General features: G+C 38.0%; 1 protein-coding gene across 3 annotated transcripts in view; it reads left to right on the forward strand.

The window, feature by feature from the left end:
* The first annotated feature begins 499 nt into the window (after window positions 1-499).
* Window positions 500-23,556, forward strand: part of LOC129719768 (ras GTPase-activating protein raskol) — a 266,716-nt gene continuing 243,659 nt past the window's right edge. For 2 of the 3 annotated variants that reach the window (XM_055671167.1, XM_055671169.1), the window contains exons 1-2: window positions 500-1,272; window positions 10,559-11,718. In XM_055671167.1, coding sequence (XP_055527142.1) covers window positions 11,640-11,718 — 79 coding nt within the window. In that variant the 5' untranslated portion in view covers window positions 500-1,272; window positions 10,559-11,639. The remainder of the gene's footprint in view (window positions 1,273-10,558; window positions 11,719-23,556) is intronic. The other variant, XM_055671168.1, reaches the window with a different exon arrangement.

Below are 23,556 nucleotides of genomic sequence, written 5' to 3' on the forward strand. Positions count from 1 at the left end.
CACACATACACACATACATACATACATACAGAAAATGCTCAGTTCGTCGAAAGAAGTCGAGTGGTATATGACATTCGGCCATTGGGACCACTTTTATACCTTTGGTTTTTCCAGTGATTGCTATACCTTTCTAGGAGAAAGGCAAAAAAAGTCTAAAACTTGAGTTAGAGGACGAGATGTTTAGTAGGTTTGTATTTTCTAAATGCGATACAGGGTGAAGTATGCACCCACACGGTAAGTTTATGCACGCGTATACATAAATTCTCTTTGGCTCTCCGGATTGCTTACAATCGTGCTCAACGAAGAATCGCGGCGAATGTGTTCGTTGCATGCCGGCCGGTATACGTTCCTCGGATGGTGGAGCAGAAGCTTTTGATTTCATTTCTCTCTCTCACTGGATCGCACATAAAACTTATGCTGCTTGGTTAAAGCTTTCGGTTATTGTGTGAATGCTGCCGGCACTATGTTTTACGTTTATTCAGTATCTTCTCGCAAGCGGTACGCTTCGGATCGTGCTGTTTTGTAATAAAGGCGGTTCTGATCGGTGCGGTTTAATCGGTCGAACGTTGTAAGCTGCGCACGGTTACATACCTACTAAGCGCGAGTCTGTGTACCTGCGGTGGATTGGCAGATATCAGAATTGACTTAGCGCACCAGTGTTTGATCGCGCGCGAATGCTGTCTGTGAGGCTGATTTGTCGTGTTTCGTCTCTGCGCTGCACCTACGTCCTACGTTTCGTTTGTTTGTGCGCTTTCGTCTACCGATGAGGTTGGCGTACCGCTGCCAGGTCAGGTAAAAAAACGTGCTTATCACATTCGAGGTGAAGTCGTGATTTTTGTCAAATGTTGATACATGCAAGGGCAGTCGGAGTGCTGAGGTTGCGGTGTAGATATTTTGTGTGACGATATGAACGTTGCAAGATAAATTTCTAGTTTGTCATGTGGTGGAAGATTGTGGAAGTGTGTGGCTAAAAGGTTTCCAAACCGAAAAATAGCGAGAATTGTTTTTGAAGTGCTAATGAAATATATGAATAACATGTAATGAAAAGTACATATAGAAAAAGTGTGGCCAGGGTTAGCAAATACAAACTGTGAAAACAGCAATAATCATGACAATCGACTGAATCTGAAGCGGTTCACGGGTTGCGATTTTCTCGTCTGCGGTGAGATAATGAATATTGATCCAACAGAAAGCGGGTTGAATTTTGATTGGCAGAGGGAAAAACTCTCTTTTTGTGCGGGTGTGTGGTTGCTGCCGCAGATGTCAAAAAAGGTAGGATTTTCGTTTTTTGAAATTTTAATTCTTTTAATGGGAGTTTGGAATGTATTGAAACGTGACCTCCAATTAGGCCGTTTCTGCTAGGACGTGGTAATTGTTACTATTTTATGAACAATTTTCTCTACTAAGACTGGACCGCTTTCAGTGGCATGTAAACTGGTTTAGAATATAGCTGATCACTATTGAATGTTTTTTTCGATCGGCAAATTATTTCAAAAGTTCTGTATAAAGATGTGATTTAAAGACTTATTCCTATTTAATTTTTTCGGAAACATATTATTCAACTTGAACTGTTTGAGCAAGATTTTATTTGGCAGATGTGTCTAAAAAATAATTTAAAAAGGTTACTTTAGGTACGTTTTATTAAAAGGGCCAATTTCAACGTGTTTAGAAGATTTTGTTTAGTGAATAATCTTTGTAATAACTGGTTTTTTGGAGGAGAAAGGTTCACCTAACTATTGAAAATTAATAAAAAAACCATTGTGAGTTTTTAATTTTTGTATATATCTTGTATAATATTAGTAGTAGTTAGTAGTATCTTGTATAATATTAGTAGTGTATATATCTTGTATAATATTAGTAGTAGTTTCTTAGAGAAAAATATAATAACCTGGGGTCTCCTTGCACCTCATGCTACGTACAAGCATAAACTTCAACTGCGTTCCAGGATTTTTTATCCAGAAAGCCATCATTTTAAAAAACAGTCCAGCGAATTAGAACAATTAGAACTTTTAAACTATCATTGAAAAAAATTAATTTGGAGTAAACTAAAGTCGCTTTTAAGCGGTTTATTTAACACGATTATTTTAATGTGCATTTCAAAACTTCTCGAAAAAGTCTTTTATACGGTTTAATTTTAATGGTTTTTCATGCTCAAATCGCTTATTCAGAGTACGTACCGGCTGAGTTTCCCTAATCCAATGTTCACTGATTTTACCAGAACTTTTTATTTTTTTCTGAGTATTATTTTGAGTTGGAGATGAAACTTACAATGCTGTTGAGTTTTTTTAGCAGAAATGATTGAAAACTTTTACAAGTGGAATTTGTTTACGCGGATATTGGAAATTACGCGTTTTTTTTCGCTACGTATCCTCAGGCCCGAATTTAAGGGGGAGGGGGCAACAGGGCGAATGCCGAGAAGACAGAATGAAGACATTTTTTTTGCTCGTCATCTTCCAGCGAAGCGTTAAGTCATTTCAAAGTTCGAATTTTTTTTTACCTCTAAATGTTTTAAGAAAAGAGAGCCCCGCGAAAATGTCTACCCCGGGTCCCTAGATTCTAAATATTGCCCTGCGGATCCCGCATGTTGAAAACGACTTTTGTGTATATTGTTATTATTTCTTGTTTTTTACCAGAGAAAAAAAAACATATATGTTTATTTGAAACAAGTTACATTTCTTAATGTTTAACAATGTTTAAGATTTGCAGTGTTAATATTTAATTGTCCGGAGAGCGGTTGTCGTATTTGTTAACTCAATAGAAAGATTACCATATTAAAAATTATTATATGTTCGAGAGAATTCAAATGTATACATTTCTATATATGAGCCGTTGCGGAACAGAGTGGTCTATGTACACAAACCTGGTAAATGACAAAGAAAACGACGGTAACTCGTATAAAATGGCTAGTGTCACATGTTATATGATACATACAGCATGTCACATGTAAGATGTCACGTGTAGCATTACATGTAACACAACATGTTACATATTACATAATATTTTACATGTTACATTTTTCATGTTACATTACGTGTAACAGGGTACATATTACATGTGACATGTACAGAACAAGTGACATGTTACTTATCACATGTAATATGCTTCATGTTACGTGTTACATGATAGTATTACACCGATTTATGTACATAGACCACTCTGTTCCGAAACAGAATAGCCATTTTGTTTCGGACGAAATTTCAGCACGGTATAGATCCACTTTAAAGTTTGATTTTTCGAAATTTTCTTAATCTCCCAACTTCAGTTTCTTGAGTAGATGCGGTTTATGCAAAAAACTTATTTTCGAAAAAAATGGTCTTTAGACCACTCTGTTCCGCAACGGCTCATATACAACTACATATTACGGATTAGTATATTGATATGGTTCATCCTCCGCCTCCATATTCCGTTCTCCTGCACGCTGCCGAAGATCAACTAAGGTACCCGTCGTTCGAAAACTCCGATCACTTGCAGGTCTTTCTTGAACATTGTCCACGTTTCATGGAACGACCCGTCTTATGAGCGTTTTGCACAGGTTACACTTCGTAGAAGTGCTTAGTCTGTTTGACCGAAATTGCTTGTGGAGCCCATAGTAGGCGCGACTTCCACTGATAATACGCCTCCGGATCTCACGGTTGGTATCATTGTCCTCAGTTTCCAGTGAGCTAAGAGGCCATCCTTTCCAGCCGATTTATCGTTTTTCAGCTGCTTGGTGGAATCCTCAACTTCACCTATCCTTGGGGCTGGCACGTCTTCTACGTTTTTCGCACCGACGCGAGCCATGGTTCTGTGCATGGGTGCCATTCAGGTGTTCGTCAAAGTGCTGCCTCCACCTTTCGATCACCTCACGGTCGTCCATCGGAATGCTACCATCTTTATCCCAGCACATTTAATTTTATCGAATGTTGTTAACCCTTAAATGCGCAATGTTGTGTTTAGATGGTTTTTTAACGTCGTGCGCATTTAAGGGTTAACCAGGGAGAGTTTTGGGCGCATCTTAACCATCACCAGGTAGTGGTTCGAGTCGTCGTTAGTGCTCCTATGGGATTTGACGTCGATGATGTCTGAGATGTGCGGACAATCAATCAGAACGTGGTTGATCTGTGTCTCTGTCTGATTTGGTGACCACCAGGTGTACTTGCGTAAGAAGTTGTGCTGGAGGCAGTTACTACGCACAGCCATCTACTTGAACGCCGTAAAGCCGATATATCTTAGACCCATTTCGTTAGTCAGCTGGTGTGCGCTGAACCTCACGCTTCAACTGCGCGTAGTATCTTCGTCGTCTTCGGTATTTCCGAGGTGAGGGCTGTGCACGTTTATGATGCTGATGTTGAAGAACCGCCCCTTGATTCTCAACCTGCACATTCTAGGGCTGATTGGTCACTACCCAATCACTCGTTTCTGCATCTCGCCCATCACTATGAAAGCTCATGTGTAGTACCGCAGCTTTGGTAGATGGCATGACCATCCCGTAACGTACGTACCATTGAACCCTTTTAGCACACCTCCTGCAGTGCTACGGCGTCGGACGTGGTCCAATAAGGCCAAAAATGGAACTTAATTCCATAACTAAATGATGTCTTGCGAACAATTGTTTGTATGAATGATCCGTATAATCGCAAATGGTTAAAAATTATAAAAAGTCCACAATACTAAAAATAGCATAACTAACTTTTTTGTGTTAAGATATAGAGGAAAGGTATATTTAGGAAAGTTGTAGAAGATTCATATATATGAAACATTGTTGAACAAATGAAAATCCTATCTTCATTCATTACAAAGTTATAAAGTATATTATATGGCACTTACTCAAAATAAAGTTTTGTGCACTTAACTTTTGTTGGTTGCATTTTACACGAAAGTTTTGTTGTGAGGGCACACAAAACACACATTTTTACCAAAGATCATGCACCTCCAGAACTTTTTCTTACAAAGTTATATTATATTTTTGCTTATTTTTTCGATAACTTCAAGAACGCATAGGTTAAAAAGGGGCAAGTGGAATGATGATATCAATATTTTTCCTCGAAGTTAAGCAGAAATTCTTATTTCTTTATAACAACGTTTTCTTGTGAAATGTAACTAACTAAAGTTACGTTAAAAAAAACTAATTCCCAAGTAACTTTTATTTAAAATACTCTGTAACTCTGTACCCAATTTTGTTTGTTCTGAAAAGTTTAATATTTTTGCACGTTCTATATTTTGCCAAGGAGACAGAATTCGAACAAGTCATATATGAAGCACTTGTAGAGACACTCTATCTTTACAATTTGTCTGAACATTGCACAGTGGTCCAGAAAGACAATTTAGGCGGACATGAGCTTTTTGATGCAATTTTGAGGTTTAAGAGATATAGTTGCTTCTGAGAAGTTGTTTATTATAGTTGGTACCTTATTTTGGTATCAACGTAAAATCGGGTGGTCCTAAAATCAGCGAATTAGAAACATGTTACTTATCACATGTAATATGCGTATTTTGAAAATAGAAATGCTTGTAACTTTTTACCAACAAAAGATATTCGCGACCTTTTTACGTTAAAAGTTGCGTCTTTTAAAGGTCTAAAACTTTCTCGAAGACAGCATTGCTGAAAAATTCGAACTGAAAAAAAATAGAGCAAACAAACTATTTTTTGGCACCACCCTAAAAAAAGTGTCTAAATCGCTCAAATTTAGAGATACAAAAAACTTTTTATAGAAAAGTTGCTTAGAATTTCTTTTGCTACAACTTTGTCGAAGAACGCGTATAATTATCTTTTTAAATAAAAAAGGTAGTGTTTCTAATTCGCTGATTTTGGGACCACCCTATTTTACGTTGATACCAAAATAAGGTCCCAACTATAATAAACAACTTCTCCGAAGCAACTATATCTCTCAAACCTCAAAATTGCATCGAAAAGCTCATGTCCGCCTAAATTGTCTTTCTGGACCACTGTGCATTGTAATGTGGAAATTGCTATAGTTCCATAGCCAGAGTTGTTTTATTTTCGTAGGTTACAAAAGAGCAGCTCTTCCGGTTTTACAAGCTTGGCCTGATGTTTGGACAAATTGTAGAGATAGAGTATCTCTACAAGTGCTTTATATACGACTTGTTCGAATTCTGCCTCCTTGGCAAAATATAGCCTAATGAGCATACAAAGAGCAAAAGAGCGAAACCAAACATGGTTTCTTTGGCAAAGTTTTAGAACGTGCAAAAATATTGGACTTTGCAGAACAAACGAAATTCCTATATTCATTGGGTACAGAGTTACAGAGTATTTTAAATAAAAGTTACTTGAAAGTTAGTTTTTTAACGTAACTTTAGTTAGTTACATTTCACAAGAAAACGTTGTTCTAAAGAAATATTTGGGCATACAAAACATATGTTTTTGTTGAGGACCGCACTTGGCCAGAGCTTTTTATCACAAAGTTATACTGCCTATAATCGCATACCAGTCCCACCTGCATTCTTGTCGCTTTTATAGAGAAGTTATAGTAAATCTCTATCTCATTATATTATGTCAAAAATATGGGAATAAACCACGCTCAACAAATTAACTTAAGCAAGAAAAATGGCTTTACGCGTGGTTTTCTCAACATGATGAAAATTAAGGTGGGACTGATATGCGGTTATAGGCAGTATAGCACATTTTAGCCTATTTTTTCGATAATTTTCAGAACGTACCTACACTATTAAGCTAGAATGAAAGTGAAAGACGCTATGGAATTAAGTTCCACTTTTTGCCTTACTGGACCATTGTGCGGTGTGTTGCAAAATAAAGTAACTTCGATGACGTGAGATAAATTTTTACATGAAATCTAACATCTTTGCGCAGAGCGGAATTTACGATTCTGGAAAGCCGGGCCCAAGTCTTGCCAAGTTTTGATCGTTCATATTTGAAAACCTTCATTTGTCTTAGGAAACGTAGCAGAAATTGTCAGAAATTTCTAGAATACCTTTTTACAAGGATTTCTCGCTGAGAACTTATCCATTATATAATCACGCAACTTAGATTTTTCAGTTTTATTTTAGAAAAAGACTCTTTCTCAATTGAGTTTGACATCATTAGATTTATGATTTACGCAATGCAACAAAATCGTTTTTGTTTCCTTGATTTGTGGGGACCCGACGCCCAGAACTTTGTTTACATTTGAGATATTTACCTTTTCTATTCTGTCTGATGATGCATAAAAAGTTGTGGTACGATTGGTAATTGAAATCAAAATTTTTCTCATACTTTCATTCTGGTACACACCTTGATTGATAGCCAAACCACTGGACTTGAACACATGATTTAGACGAGAATAACAAAATCCTTTTTTGTTCATTGTTATTCTCGTCTTTTGTCTTTAGTCGGTCTTCACTACCTTTCTGGCGAATTGTTGTTGATATATGGAGAAAATCATACACAGTCGAAGCGGGATGATTCTCGCCTTTAAAATTGTTTACCGTGAACTTTTTACCAAAATTTTAACAAAGTTTAGTTAGAACAGCACAACACTCTTGGACAATGCTCCTTGTTTCGACGCCGTTTTGAACAGAACTAAGTATGCTAAAAACAAAACAAAAAATACTGGCATAAAAGGAAAGAGAGAACTTACATATCCTTTAGACTGGGAAACAGTTATATGGGAAAAAAGCGATGGTGTTATTTTTTCGCTCCCATGCACTTTTCGTGTTCCTTATGGGTCCTATAACAACTGTGTAACATTTCAGATCGATCGGTGAAACGCCCGATTTGCGCCCGATTTTTAAAGCTTCCATAGGATTTTATATGGGAAAAACCACTTTTTCAAAACTTTTTCTATACAGATGTCCAGTTGGCTCCTAAAAATATATCAATACATGATATTTATAGGAAATTTTTCTGGGAAAAACTCTTCTGAAGACCGCAAGGCGCTACCTTGCTTGTGAAAAAAGATATTCACCCCAGACTGATTGAATATCTGACGAACGGCTCACCATTGAATTCTACTAGCAATACTGCTGCAGTATGCTGCTGTTGCAAATTCAACCATGTGATGAGAAATGATATCGCTTAAATTTATCTTGAAGGCTTCCCCGAAGATACTATGAGCAAAAATCATACTTTGAAAATTAATTCCACGCGAAATTATTTCTCATACTTAAGCAAGTTTGCAATAGCAGCATGCTGTAGCAGTGTTGCTGGAAAATTTCAATGGTGAGCCGCTCGCAAGACATTCAATCAGTTTGGAGTGAATAGCTGTTTCTACAAGCATCGTAGCGCCTTACGGTCTTCAGAAGAGAAAATTCCCTACAAATATCATGTATCCATATAATTTTAGGAGGCAACTGGACATTTATAGAGAATAAGTTTTGAAAAAGTGGGTTTTTCCATATAAAATCGTATGGAAACTTTAAAAATCGGGCGTTTCACCGATCGATCTGAAAAGTTACCAAGATGTTATGGGACCCATAAGGAACACGAAAAGTGCATGGGAGCTAACATTTGTTTTTTGTCCCACCCTAATATCCATACTCCCATTTTCCTTTGAGCGTGTATGTTGTTGAGTAAGAGAGCCTCGAAGAAAAATCTAAATTTAAGTTGTCACCTGTTATAAGTCATTTCCTCTGATTCGTCGATTATCTAGCTGCAAAGATGACTAGAACAAGATACCTGACTTCCAGTTTTTTTATACAGTTTGCCCACGACACCTTTACAACTGTTAGTGCTGCTCTCTGATGACTTGAATGCGCATAAAACTGGTTATTAACAAAATCGATTTACCACGCGTAACCCGCCAGATGAAAATGAAAACTAGATGGCAGCACCATATAAGTATATTAAAAATTAGATGGCTCCACCGTGCAAGGATATTGAAAATTAGATGGTAGGACCTAGAGATACTGAGAGAGAGAGAGAGAGAGAGATAAGCGATGAAAAAAACTGCCTGTTTGGCAACTAGGTTTTGCATGTCAGAGGTGCCAGATCTCTTCTCAAAGCGCAACGTTGACTAACTTTTTCATTCGACTCGTATAACAGATGGTGACGGTGGAAGTCCTGGGGAATAATAAAGTGCACCACAAAAACCGTGAAGGTGTTAAATTTTATGTTTATGTTCAATTTTATATACTTTCACCATAGTTGATCATTATTTTGTTGACCATACAATAGGTCTTTGAACCACCAGTTAAAAATCACTGTGATAAAGCAATTTTGAAGCATTCTCAAGTCATTGTTTAGCAAAAGAACATGAAAAACGTGTAAAAATAAATGTAACCTTTTTTGTATCTGATTTCAATACCTTTCAATGTGTTATCTTTGTTGTTCGTTTGGCTCAGATTTGGACATGTTTGTTTAGCTTACAACATTCTATTCTCATATCTCTCCCTCTGAGTATTGCTAGTAGGACCATACAAGGATAATGACAAAAATTGCTTCACCTTTCGCCACCTTGTCGTCATCATCAAATTACAAATTAGTTCGACAATTCGTTCACGCGCAGCAACAATCGTGTCCGATGCAAGAGTTAGGTACACTGGGGCCGCTTTTTACGCGGGTTGTTTTTATGCGTTTTTTTGAACGGGATATTTTTACAATAACGCGGATTTATTTTACTCGATTCGGAAGATTATTTGTACGTGGTATGAAATAAGTTTAGTATAATTATATCTAATCTAATCTTTTAAATGCGGTACAACCAACCGCGTAAAAAGCGACCCCAGTGTATCTTGTTCTAGTCATCTTGGCTAGCTGGCTCTAGTAAGGTATTTTACTGGCCTTACGATTCCGTTATGATTAATCCGGGACTTGTTTTGGAGTCTGTAAAACAACTCCGATATTGTTTACAAGGATTTGAAGAAAGCGTTATAAGTTTCAAATGAAATCGGCTGCGTGCAAATTCTCCGATCTAGATCATTTAGTCGTCAGATTAACTGAATGGAATATTTTTTCATTAGCAAACTAACTGTCCTTGATAAGTGCAAAAAGAAACGAATAAAAATGAACTAACGGCTTGATTATCCGGAGTGTAATGTTTTCCAAAATTCCAGATAATCGAGTCCAACCTGTATTGGATTAAAAGTGTTAAATTTGACTTTTAATGCTACATATTCATTACCATCCTTTAACTGTAGCGTAACAGGTTTTCCGAAAGCGATTCATTATTTCCCAAAGAAAACATATTTACACCCTTTAAAAACAGAATAGCCATTCTGTTTCGGACGAAATTTCAACACGCTATAAATCAGCTTTAAAGTTCGATTTTTCGATTTATTTTTTATTTCCCAACTTTAGTTTCTTGAGTAGATGCGGTTTATGCAAAAAACTCTTTTTCGAAAAAATGATCTTTAGACCACCCTGTTCCGCAACGGCTGATTTATTGTATAAACTGTGTTTATTTTTATACAAACACGCACTCAACTTTGTTTTTATACTACCATAAAAGATTCGTTGTGAGGAGTTCTAGAAAATAAAGGTATCATTACCTGTGGAAATCTATACCAAAATTCATATTAAATCAGTTTCAAACCTAATAATATTAGAAAATATTTGTAATCATTACAGTTTCCATGTCACAAGTAAATAATAAAAAAATCTATTTCAATTTTTCTCTATTTTCAGCATGAATAGTTCGAAAATGAAATTCACTGAGCAATAAACAGCACCTGCGTCCTCGTTCGTTGCTCTGAACTCTGCTCCTTCGTCGCTAGTGACGAGATTGATGAACACAAATGATTCACCCTTGCCGGCAGAAGATTCCAGTGATATCGTTTTCTCACACCCGGCCGCATCGCAGCATCCCGCGGAAGGAAACGGCGAGCCTCTCGTGGAAATAGCGCTATAGACTAGACGGTTAAAGAGCGGTTATGTATATAGTCCGAAAAGGTTTCGTACAGTGTCATTTGCGGACGTGATCAAGTGAGCAGGCGGCGACAGGAAGGGTCAGTTGACGGGACGACGGGGCACGTAAAGGGAACTTATCTTATCGTGGTGAGGTGAAAGGGGCCTATCGATTTTCTCGTTTGTTTAGAAACGGCTGATTTCGCAGGTGAGCGTATTCGAAGCGATTCAGAAGCCAAACAAAAAAGTTAAAGGAGAGCGATACGAGTCTGTAGTTGGTGGAAGCACATTTGCGCGTTGAAAAAAAAACACGCAGTATCGGAGAGGAGAGGTAATGACGCGAAATCGAAAGTGAAATTCCATAAAAAGTAAGAAATATTAATGAGAAGGTGTGAGTGGCTGCGTTTGTAGCAAAGGTCAGCCGAAGTAGTAAGAAAAGAGGAAAAGTGTGTCATCGATCAATTGCAGCATTTATGTGAAGTGGTGGGGGAATAGCGGAACAAAAACAGAGTAGTGAACACCTTTTGGTAGTACTCTTTTGCGGAATGGTTGCAGGATTTCTGGTCTGAGTGAAGAGTTGCTGTTTATGGTCATCAGCGCTCGAAAGCTGTCACCTACCGGACAACCGAAGTCAAAGTGAAACTTCGTCATCTGCGGGGGAACAGAAGAAGGTTGAAAGGAGCATGAAGATATGTAAATGTTTCTGCTTACGAAACTGGAATTCGGTTCGGTTCGCAAGCGAGATATAAGTCAGACTTAAATAAAGAAAGTTTAACGCGAGAATAAAAAGTGAATTGAACAACAATTACATCCGTCATCGTTTGATCCGACGAAAGTTTGAAAACAGGAAATAGTCATCAAGATGATGCGCCGAAGAGTACCCAGTAAATTCAACAACATCAATTATCCCAGCCGTGTAGAAGGTTGGTTGGACTATTGTGGTGAGTAGCTTTTTTCGTTTCAAAACTTAATAATGACGGTTAGTTTTTTATTTCATAAAAAGATATAGAGAATTATTTAATTCATATTTCCAATTATAACAACAGTTATAACAGATGTTAATCTTGAAATTAATTTGAACCGGTAACGGTTCAAAATAAATAAATGCTAGCGAGTACAAGCATCATTCGTTCGCAATTCGCTTTGGCATCCGCACTGCAGTGTTGATTGATTTGCACAGTATTTGCCAATTAGTCTCTGCTGGCGATGATTGATGTGCAAACAGCTGATAAAGTGCTGCCAATTTTGGGCCGGTATAATCATTCGCGAATGGCAGTTGGATTCCGGCCCTTACCATGCAGCGGATCGTCGGTTTATGTGTGTGCACAGTTATTAAATTACAACTGAATGGCATGGATAACGTTGGCCCATTCCGATTCAACCAGCTCAACTTCGCCATTGCCATTCCGTTTCCGAAAACAGAGAACATGTCCGAATACCGTTACGAACCATTGTTCTTAACGTGAGTGACAGTACGCGGTCGTAAACGTACACCACTTGCGTTCTCAGATTCCAAAAAGCTATAACAATAGTTTATTATGATTTTGAATAAATTATAATATGTTCTATGTCTACGTTATTATGCGAAGGTGGTACAGAATCTATTTGATTTCGTTTAAATCAGTGGTGGAACCGACTGATTAACTTTTATTAACTTGTTTATTCGTCCATTAAAGGTGGCTTACCTTGTTGGTACCTACAGAGTATCGGTTAAACATATTACCGGTTCGTACTGAGTAAAGCACTTCGAACGTGACAAGAATTCCTAAACAACCCATCCTGATTGAAAGCTATTCAATTTGGCATTGTGGTCTACTTCGAAGCAGAAAGTAAGTAGGTATGTGTAACTGAGCAGCATGTTCCAACACTATAATAGCAGTCTACACGTCTTTATTTATATGCTCGCTACTCCCAAGTTGTGAAGTCTTGTTTTATATTACAAAAGTTCACATCAATGGACAACGTAATTCTAAGCCCCTACCAAAAAAAAAGTTATGAATTTGGAGTAGTATACACGAGAATAGATAATTAATATGAATTACAATTATATTACAACAAAATCCAAATCCAAATCAAAATGAAATTTAATTTTTCACTTTGCGCTATCTTTTTGTTAAACACATGAATTAAGGTTGCTCTTTTTTCCCATGTCGATATAATTTGCTGCTTTTGGAAAAAGGTCCCTAAACAATCTAGTGCTAACCTTGGTGAGAGCTCTGGTCGTATGCTAACTCAAAAAGATTTCCGTTCGTGGTTGTTCTTTCAGGCTGGGTGGTCCCAGTAGTTGGTTAAAATTACCCCTACAATTCTGAAGTAAACTCGAATCGGGACAATCTTTACAGAATAAAGCGGACTAAAAGAAACAATGACATTCTAGCTAGGCACTTGGAATGTCAGGACTCACTCCAAACGGCATTTTGGGCTGCGATAAGTATAAGTGAAGGCAAAAGTCGCCGGCGTTCATGGTTTGGTCGGGGAGTCCGTAAACGGATGAACGAAAGGACGATTCTATCGCGGGAACAATATTAAAATATCATAGCCACTACACTAGCGACGAATGGGGTTAACTTTGCGTTAGCTTTAATAGCGAAAACCTTCAAGCTACCGACAGGGTTTTTCCTGAGCAACATGTTTCCTTTTCGCAGGGTAACAAATTTAGCCCAATATGAAGTGTATTAATCCTGCATTAAATAATGGAAGACGGTGATAAAATCATTTAAATGGATATCGAGACTGTATTTGACCGAATAACTCCATTGCAGTAGGGAAAACTATGCGACAGAGAGCCTTATATCCGATTAGATATGACAATTTTTTTAGTACAGAATGGATACGATTTATACTTCTTCACTCTTCTGATTCTGATCGACTCGTTCATAAAAACAATTCTTGCCCATTCAATGCTTATCAAAATTTCCCACAACCGAGGAGAAGAATGTTTTTCGGTAGATATATGAAATAACACGTCTGTCTGATTGCACCGTGACCAGATTACGTGTTATATTCTTCACGGTAAGCAAAACGTAGAAGAAAGGCCACTTAAGCTGGTTCACATTCTTAAGCTTCTTCTTAACCTGCTGCTATAATTGTAAAACGTCACGTACCGTTTCCATTCAGACTTTTCGCTCTGACGAATGTGGCAAAAAACGTAAGCGACTGGATGAGTTTTGAAATTGTCCAATGATTGGTTGAAATATTGATACCTTTTTACGATTTGCTCTTTTCAACTGAATCTATGTCAAAGCATTCATCATTAATCGACATTCGGAAAGCTGACTACACCTAGAAACCAATAAGCATTTCAGTTTCCAGCATACGTGAACTGAAACACACCGTCGAACGGTATTCTGATGTTATGAAATCAATATCGCAGACTTCTTGACATCTCACACCCTCGAAGTTTTCTACAGTGCTTTCCGTGGCAAAGTGCAACCTTTTTCCCCTCATCGAAACCAACGTTAAGCACACAGCATCAGCTCAAAATCTCTTCCATGCAGAAATCCACCGAAATGGAACGATATGTGTGGGAGTTTGCGTTCGCTCAGGTTCCCCAACACGCAGAGTGCATTTCCGCTCCACTGACGCTGCCTGCCTGCGAAATGTGAACTTATGTTAGCAAGCGCAGCGGAGAATGTTCGGAAATATGACAACGTAATGGATCTTTATACTTGAATGGAAGCCTGAGAAAACGGGAAAATGGCGCTCTGGTCAAGGTGAACAGTGCCCGGGAAGAAAATTGAAACAATTCGAGCATGAATGGAACACTTTATTCGCTTTCTCAATGGTGATAAGTTGGGATTCTGCTCAAGCATAGTACTACTTGATTCAAGAATAGTGAACTGTGTTAGATTTTTCTAGAGGAAAGTACTAGTGAATGTATTTTTGTTTGTAAACAGCATCTTGAAATACATACCTATATATTAAATTTATTCCACGTTCCTTCAAAATCCGTGAAGGAATATATGGGTACATTTCAACAATCTACTGATATAAGACCTTCAGATTTCTATAACTATCTCCTCAGTTGTAGAACCAGAAAGATTGCAGGGTTCGGTATTTAAAGTGCCACGTTGAAACAAATAGATAAATTTATTAAAACAATAACACTATATTTAATTCATTTGATCTCATTTGAAAACTCCCTGTTGAAGATAAACTTTTTCCCTTAAATTAAACCACTCGCTGTAAATGATCGAGAAACGCATCACATGAGGCCCGCAGGTGCTTTATTCTCAGGTTGCCACCAGATGTTGCTTCAGAACTTCCACACCTTCGTGTTTTTAGGGCAGACTTCGAGCTCCAACAAAACCCAGTCCCGTGAACTCGCCTTCCATTCCGAACTCAAGATGTACCCTGGAAAATGGTCCGCAATCCAGAGTTGAGTTTTCTTCACTGTGGCCAATGCCGAATTCTGTTGGAAAACCCCATTCCTGGTACCAAAATGACGACGTTCTGTCTGTTTTCTGGTTGATCCTCAGTCCTTCAGTTTCAGGGACAAACACCAGCGGAGCTCGGCCATCATGGTTGGTTCTGGCTCCGAACCATTACCGATGCTAATTTGTGTCATGTGGTGGCTGTCAGAATATCGGTATAGGTTCATGATCTTTCTAGCAATCAAACTCTGATGTTCTGCTTATTTACGAACTGTTGTACGATATTTTACAACCTTTCTTTACCTGGGCCTTTGTTCCTTTTATCCATTCTTATTTCTGCCTCGCCGAAAGGTCTTGATTCTTCTGGATTTGGTCTGAAGTTTATCTTTCCTCGGGAACTTCGATCAGATACGTTAAGAACTGACGCCAATTCAATGCCTCTTCGTCGAAGATTTCACTTAAAGTGCTTCTTGGCGATCTTCACCATGGCAGGTATCCATTGACAGTTAAGACTGGACATTGTCATAAAGTGAGGCCGTCCAATGTATTTTCGTGTGCAACGTAATAATGAGTATTAAAGAATTGTAACAGTTCAATTTTCGGACCCGGATGTTCTTCGGGGTAAACAAAACAAATTTTAAATATTCCACAATTATTCGACGCAAACTTCGTAGCAGTGTACATAGTAAAATTTTTACCATTGCACACTGTTTCAAAAGCCACAAAAACGCCAACCCAATTGATTTCAGAGCCGTAGTGTCTCAAGCAAAGTTTTTCTATTTATTTTTCTCCATTTTATAGAACATACAATTTTGTGATTAGTTCACCTAAAAGTGAGAAACGAATTTTTGGCATATAAAGCTTGATCCATTTAATATTTGGGCACTCAAAATGATGATCGCCAAAAAACACGCAGTGTAATTGTCAACTCGATCCGCCATTTTCTTCCACCATATATGTAAATCAGCTGGTTTTCTATCGTTCTGCCACTTTTGTTCAACTCGCTCTTGATTATCGCCTAATATTTTTCAATTGGACGTAAATCTTGGTAATTTGGTGGGTTGCTAGCTTTTCCGATGATATGAATTCCATTCTCCTTCTACGAATCCATGACTTACCGGCTGTAGTGGCAGCTGGCCAAGTCAAGCCAGAACTTCACTGGACCGTCATGTGATCTGATGAACGCAAAATCCGCTTCTGAAGGCACTGTTTTTTGTACACCTGGCCATTCATTGTTGACCCAGTGATGAAAACCTTGGTTTTTTGGGACAGCTGCAGAGCCACACCATCAGCTTGCGAACGAACTTGTCAGCAAACACGAATTCGAGCCGTTTGGCAATATCACCCTTGCGCTTGGACATATAGAATTTTTGTTCTGAGAGCCCTGTTTACTACTGATTTAGGGAATTTGAGACACTTCGCGATTTTTGCACCTGACCATTCACCTGATTTTTTAACGTCTTGCACATTTCATCGTCGAAAATTTTTGATCCACTGGTTTCTCGTATCTGCCTATTCAAATGGATGTTTTCTATAAAATGTCTCTTAAAATCTTTTTTTTTAATAGCTTTTTGTCATGATTCTCTACAAGTTTTCTATGTTCTACATTGTTGTTTACTGAAACAAAATACACAATTCCACTCCCTGAAAGTTTACTATATTACAATTATATCTACAAAAACCGCAAATATCCGCAGACAAAACCAGTTATAAGTCATATATCATTCAGATATCTGTTAGCGAATTTGAGCATTGATTTAATAACAATCTTCAATAACTATAGAGATACAAAATTAACTTTCTTCGATGTTTGCTTTGTTTTAAAAAAAAACAACATTGTAGAAAACAGTAAAAAAAACAATAGAAAACCACTACAAAAAGTTATATTGAAAAAACAAGTTATATTAAAAAATGAGTCCATTCTATCAACAAGTATCAACAAAAGTCCATTAAATAGACAGATATGAGGAGAGCGTCTTCGACAAAGTTGTTTCTTATAAAATGAGCCTCAACTTTCCTGAGCAAATTGGATTTTTATCTGCAATTCAAAAATCCTTTTCTCACTTTTAGGTGATTAGGTTTTCATCTAAAAGTAATTTCGACCACGTTTTTGCAATTTTGGAAAAAGTGTGCAGTGTGTGATTGTGTGAAAACAGTAATAGCTTACACTGCAACTCAGCGACATAGCATTTTACTGAAACAAGCATTCTTAGATATTGTTTCCTATCTAAACTGCAGAATATTTCTTTTCTCGTGGTAGTAGCGATGAGGTTCCATGAGATGAAAAAAATTGGTGCATGGTATTCGGTGGTCATTTCTAGAATTTATTTTTCTTTCCATCCTCGTGTTTTGAGTTCTTCTGGTATTTCACAGATTTTTCAACTATATTTTGTGAGCAACCGATGGTTTCTGCTATTTTTTGAAAGTTTTACTTTTAGAGTTTTAGAGTTTTTGATCGGCCGTTTTGTATCAGGGCTGAAAGTCTTACCGCGATCCTTCACCGGTAAAAACAATATCGCACGCTAGCCTGAGGGTTAATGCGGTCTCAATCAACTAGATTAGTTGAGAGAATTCGTTATCGATATTGTTTTCGGCACATTTTGCATGTTGTAGGATAAGTACAACGATACACCGTGCCCCAGTGCTGAGTCGAGAAAATTTCCAGCTCGAAAAGTTCCTCGACCTGGTCGGGAATCGAACCCGATATCACAACCGTGTGGGAGAGCTAGCCGACCGACATCGCTAACCACAGAACCACGGGGACCACTGGCCTTTACCGGGAAACAAAAAGCAAAATTATAAACCCAATTTATGAATTGTATAAACAGTCACGTCACGATGTATAGTTTACTTTACACCTATATTCCTTCTACTAAAAATATTGGTCAATAAAAGTGTTTTTCGCTCACGGACAAAATACCATGAGTTTTGACAGATAACATTTTTATATTCATTGCTCATAAAGTAAGCAATCTCACACAGACTGTGTGCACTTAGGTAAATATCGAATGAGGAGAGCAAAATGGTGTTATTTATTTATCATCTCGAAACTGAAAAAAAAAAGTTAGCCGCCCGTCACGCATCTCAGCAGTGCACACCGCGACGTACTACTGTGTATTCTCCCTGGAGTGATTCATCACTCTTGTTTCGCTCAGCTGAGGTGTGCGTAGCAAGTGTGTTGGTTTTCCTGCAAGCAGCCGAAACGAAGCACAAAAGAGAAAAAATAAGTGTAGTAAAAACAATTACTACACGCAGCGCTCATGCTGGACAAGAAGTAAACGGTGAATATGCACTATGTTCTTCCAAAGATAACTAGAACAAGATACCTAACTTCCATATTTTTTATACATTTTGAACACGATCGTTTTCTGACGGTTGGTGTTGCCATCTGATGACTTAAATTCTCATAAAATTGTAACTACAAGCAGAACTGATTTATCGTTCGTTGAGCTGTTAAAGATTGTTTATGAAAAAGATGTAGCAGTTTGGTCAGCTCGACGCTTAAGATAACATGCAGATTGATGATATTGTAATTTTTTGCACTTAATGCTATTGCCATATTTTTTGCACAGAAATATGTGAAATTGACTGTCAGAGTGGGGCTTTATATTGAGGGGTTACATTATTTTCAGGTCCTATTCTACCAAAACTTAAAGTTTGATATGCCGCAAACCAGGTTTCAGATCCATTGGGCATATGGTCAGGTTCACCGGGGCACCCGATTTTTGCATTATTAACCTCGGCAAGAGTGGAAGACTTGGCTGTAGAGTGTGCTCATAGTGGTTATCAAGAGATTTTGATGGTACGCTTAATTTTAAATGATGCGCCGATAGTTCTTGATTCTTCCGAAAAGTTTCATGTTTGAGAACTAAACATTCGTACACATTATTATCATTTTTCGGATGGCAGCACCATACAGTCGTCCACATGGATACTGAAAAAACTGTTCCACCTTTCAGCAGTCATGTCTTGGCCTTGTCGTCAGTTGATTTTGACGTTAAGTATACATCATATTAAAAGTGTATAAATTAGTTCGACTTTTGCTCACACGCAGCGACAATCATGTCTGATGAATTCTGCAAGAGTCAAGTATCTTGTTCCTGTCATCTGTAGTTCTTCTCAGATTTCAAAAAGCACAGCAAGTCTGCTAAAAACATTTTTTTCTCACTTTCATTTCCTATTTAGATTTTTATTTTGCTTGAGTTGTAAATATAGCTATCTTAGGTGAGTACGAAATATTCGGTGAAATATATTCTTTGTAATACTCTTGCTTAATTATCAGGCATTCTCATTAGTTCGAACTGAGTAAAATACGTTTAGTGGAATCGAGATCCACCGGGAAGCTCATAATCATAATCTTTGCTAATGGTAAAAAATTCGAAGATTCGAGACAGGACCATTGGTCCAAAAAGGCAAAAAGTGGAAGTTAATTCCATAGCGTCTTTCACCGTCATCCTAGCTTAATGGTGTCTTCGAAACAATTATTTCCTTGCATGACCCGCATAATTTCAAATTATCACAAGTTATGAAAAGTTTACCATATTAAAATTTGAAAAATTAACTTTTTTGTTTTGAGAGATAGAGGTATAGTTTATTTGGCAAAGTTGTAGAAGATTTGAAAAATGAGACTTTACTGAACAATGTAGGTTCGAATCTCAGCTCGGGGAGGACTGTTAGTGCCAGTAGGATCGTAGCGCTAGCTCCGCAATTGTCCTGTACACTTAAGGCGGCTGCGAAACAGAAGGTCAAGTTCCGAATCGAAATGTAGCACCAAGGCTTTGCTTTGTATTTTTATGTTCCGTTAATATAATAGTAGTTCTAAAAATCTAGGTCGTCATGGGCCACATGCGGACCTGTCCTGGTTGTGCTCCGGATACTTCGGGATTATTGAACCAAAACCTATCAAGCGACACCAATAACGACTTGGAATCCAAAACTAGTTAATTGAAAGCCATATCTAGAGTCTAAGTCAGCAAAAGTAAAAAAAATCGATGAAAAAAAAAGTTCGTTTTTGGCATGGTTTGATTTTGGCTACATAAAAAATTTGAACGTGTTAACTTTTTGTGTCATGAGATAAAGGAATGTAAAATCATGAAGCTTTGCTGAATCAACAAAATTTCTATCTTCGTTGGGTACAGAATTATAGAGTATTTTACATGAAAGTTACTATAAATTTAGTTTTTTTGTAGTTAACTTTTCTTAAATGCATTTTACAAGACAAAATTGTTCTAAGGAAGCATTGTGGCATACAAAACACATGTTTTTGTCCAAGACTTCACATCTCTAGGACTTTTCCTTACAAAGTTATGGGCAAATGGAACCATCTTTATTTGATACGATTTGACTCTGTTAAATAAAAAGGTGAAAAAAAACATTGGGAAGCATCACAAGATCTAATTGAAACACATAAATAGGCATTTGATATTAATAATCCCTACATTTTTTATTTTTGTGCGTTTATTTGTCAGTTATTTTGATTCGCTATTGTTCAATTCGTACTTCAACATTGTTTCGTGCTACCATAAGAGCTATTTCTGATAGCGATATCATGGACCAGATACCAACACTCATCCCTCTTACTAATTTCAAATGTAAAAATTATATTTATCTGTACCGTCGAATGATTTCGAGCAAATGTCTGCTCATCATTCGGGACGACACCCGATGTCCGTCCAAATGTTTTCATATAAAGAAATATTTATAAATAATATTTTTGAGTACATAACCGCTGTTTGTATCTCTACCTATAACATATAACTGCAGGAAGTCATTCAGGATTTCAGAGTAGTGGATATTTATCTTTCTTCTGTGTTTTGACAAACTACGGCACACTAGTTTTCAATCAAAACTAGCGATCAATTAATTTATCATACAATAGAAAAAAAATCTACAGTATGTCCCATAAAAAAATGCGAAAATCCATGCCTCAGTTTCAAATAAGTTTTTTCATAGAAAATAATTTAAAAAACCATAATTTTACTTAGGAATCGTTTATTAAGCCTTTCATTATTACATTACTCCACCATCTTTCGCGATCACCTTCTCCAAACGTGGATGGTATCGAGAGCATACCTTCTCAATGTATGAGTCAGTTATCGAGTTCCATGCCTTGGTAATGAAAGTTTTCAGGGTGCCAACCCTGCTTTTACCCATGCTGAGCAACCTAAGCTGAACAGCTAAAGCCCTTTGTCTCCCCGGGACCGCCGTTAGGCATTACTTCAGGGAGAGGGCCCGTCGTGCTTTTCGCACTTACCTCTATGGGTAGCAGAGCAGCCTATACAGGCCAGTTAGTTAACCGTTAACTAACTGGGGCACGTCGATGGTTTCCCGTCGATTTATGCCCTGCAAAATACTAAGATCTGTGATGCTGCCGTGATGACCGCATCCCAGATTTCCCTATTTTCGCACATCCTACGCACTATATTCTCTGGCGTGGTGTCCATCCCACTTATTGCCAGCATTTCGTACCGTACCCGCTCGAAGCGCGGACATGTGAAGAACACATGCTCTGCGCTTTCTTCCGCACCCGTACAAGCGGGGCACATAGAAGACTCGGCGTACCCGAACCTATGCAGGTACTGCCTAAAGCAGCCATGGCCTTACAGGATCCGTGTCAGATGAAAGGTTACTTCCCCATGGTGCCTATCAATCCAGCCTGCTAGCTCTGGAATGAGTCGGTGTGTCCATCTACCTTTTGTAGTGTTGGACCACTCCCGCTGCCACCTGGCCATTGAGGATGACCGTATGGTGTTGCGAATACCCCTCGTGTCGCGTTGGTCGAAGCACTCTACATCCTCTTTGACGATGATGCTGATGGGCATCATGCCAGCCAGGACGCAAACCGCCTCGTACGACACTGTTCGGTATGCGCACGCGACCCTTAGGCACATTAGCCTGTACGTACTCTCGAGTTTGCCGCGATGTGCGGTGCCAACCCTGGGGAGAGAACGTTCACAGTCCTTAGCCTGTACAAACGCCCATATTGAGTAAACCAAAGGATTCAAGTCCCGGCTGCTAGCAGGGATGCCACATATACAGATTAATTTGTATTTCACAGATTTTTTAGGCCTAAGTAACGATACAGAATCTATACAGATACTGATTTTCGTCAAAAAGTACAGATTTACAGATTTTACATAATTGACATTAATTTTCATGAACACTCCAAATTTCAATGCATCGAAGCAAATCGAATATATTTTAGATTTCTCATACGTTTCAGCTCAAAAATGGATGTTGTATATGTACCATAACAACTTAAAAAATATGAAATTTTCTATCTTTAGACAATACAGTTTTTTTACAGATATTTATTCCAGATACAGATGCTCAGATTTTTTCAAACGAAAATACAGATTTAAATGTGGCAACCCTGGCTGCTAGGAGGCCAAATGTCCTTTGGCCAGAATTCCATGTTTGACTTTAGCCACGCTTGAATACTTTTTGAGATATGACACGGTGCTCCGTCCTGTTGGCAAATGACGTGTTGGTGTGCTCCAAAGTTGGTTTTCATCCATGGTAGAACGTGATCCTTCAAAATGTTCATGTGGACCTTGGTATTAACTTTGAATCCAGCTTCAATCAATAACGGAGGCATTTTCAAGCCATTGGACGCAACTGCCCCGAAAACCATGATTCCGGCCGGATGTTTGGTTGTAAACTTGAATTTTACGTTCTCTGGAACATGCTCAAACTTTTTCGGTGAAATAAACCTGCTCCAGCCATAGTTGTTTAGTTCGGCCCGTTACAAGGTGGCGCATTACTCTTGCCATGGACGAACATTTCAAGTCATCTTTGACCAACCGTTACATGGTACTTTTCAAAATATCGGCTTCGTTAGCCAATATCCGGATTGATCTGATAGGATTTCGCCTCAGTTTGTCTCTTATCGATCTGATGACCTTCGGTGTGCGAGCGGACCGTGGACAGCCAATTCCAGGGTTCCGTGGACGTGGTCCCGTGGCATCACACAATCGTTGCAATTTGTTTTCACGGGCTCTTGGGCGAGTAGCAAACTAGTCACAACCTCCTTTACGAACATTTTTCTCAACTTTGTTACTCGCGAACCACTGTTTTGTTTACATCGTATCAGAGTATATAGTCAGATGATTACACAAACGCATTAAAACAGTAAAAATAATGTTTCAAGTTACCCAAAAACGAGTATTGAAAACTTCTGCATTTTTTTATGGTACATACTGTAGGTGCAGATTTGGTACAATATCAACAACATACGTTAAAAAAGAGTTGCAATAATTGAAATTTAGTATACCTAGAATAAAAATGATGTTAACTTTACCATAAGACTGACTCACCCATGATATTAAGCATCAGTCATCAATGTCGAATACTAGTTATAATTACTTTAAACATTATAGGTTGTTATACAGAGAATGGCAGTTTCTC

Source organism: Wyeomyia smithii, chromosome 2, assembly GCF_029784165.1.
Source record: "Wyeomyia smithii strain HCP4-BCI-WySm-NY-G18 chromosome 2, ASM2978416v1, whole genome shotgun sequence".
Lineage (NCBI taxonomy): Eukaryota > Metazoa > Arthropoda > Insecta > Diptera > Culicidae > Wyeomyia > Wyeomyia smithii.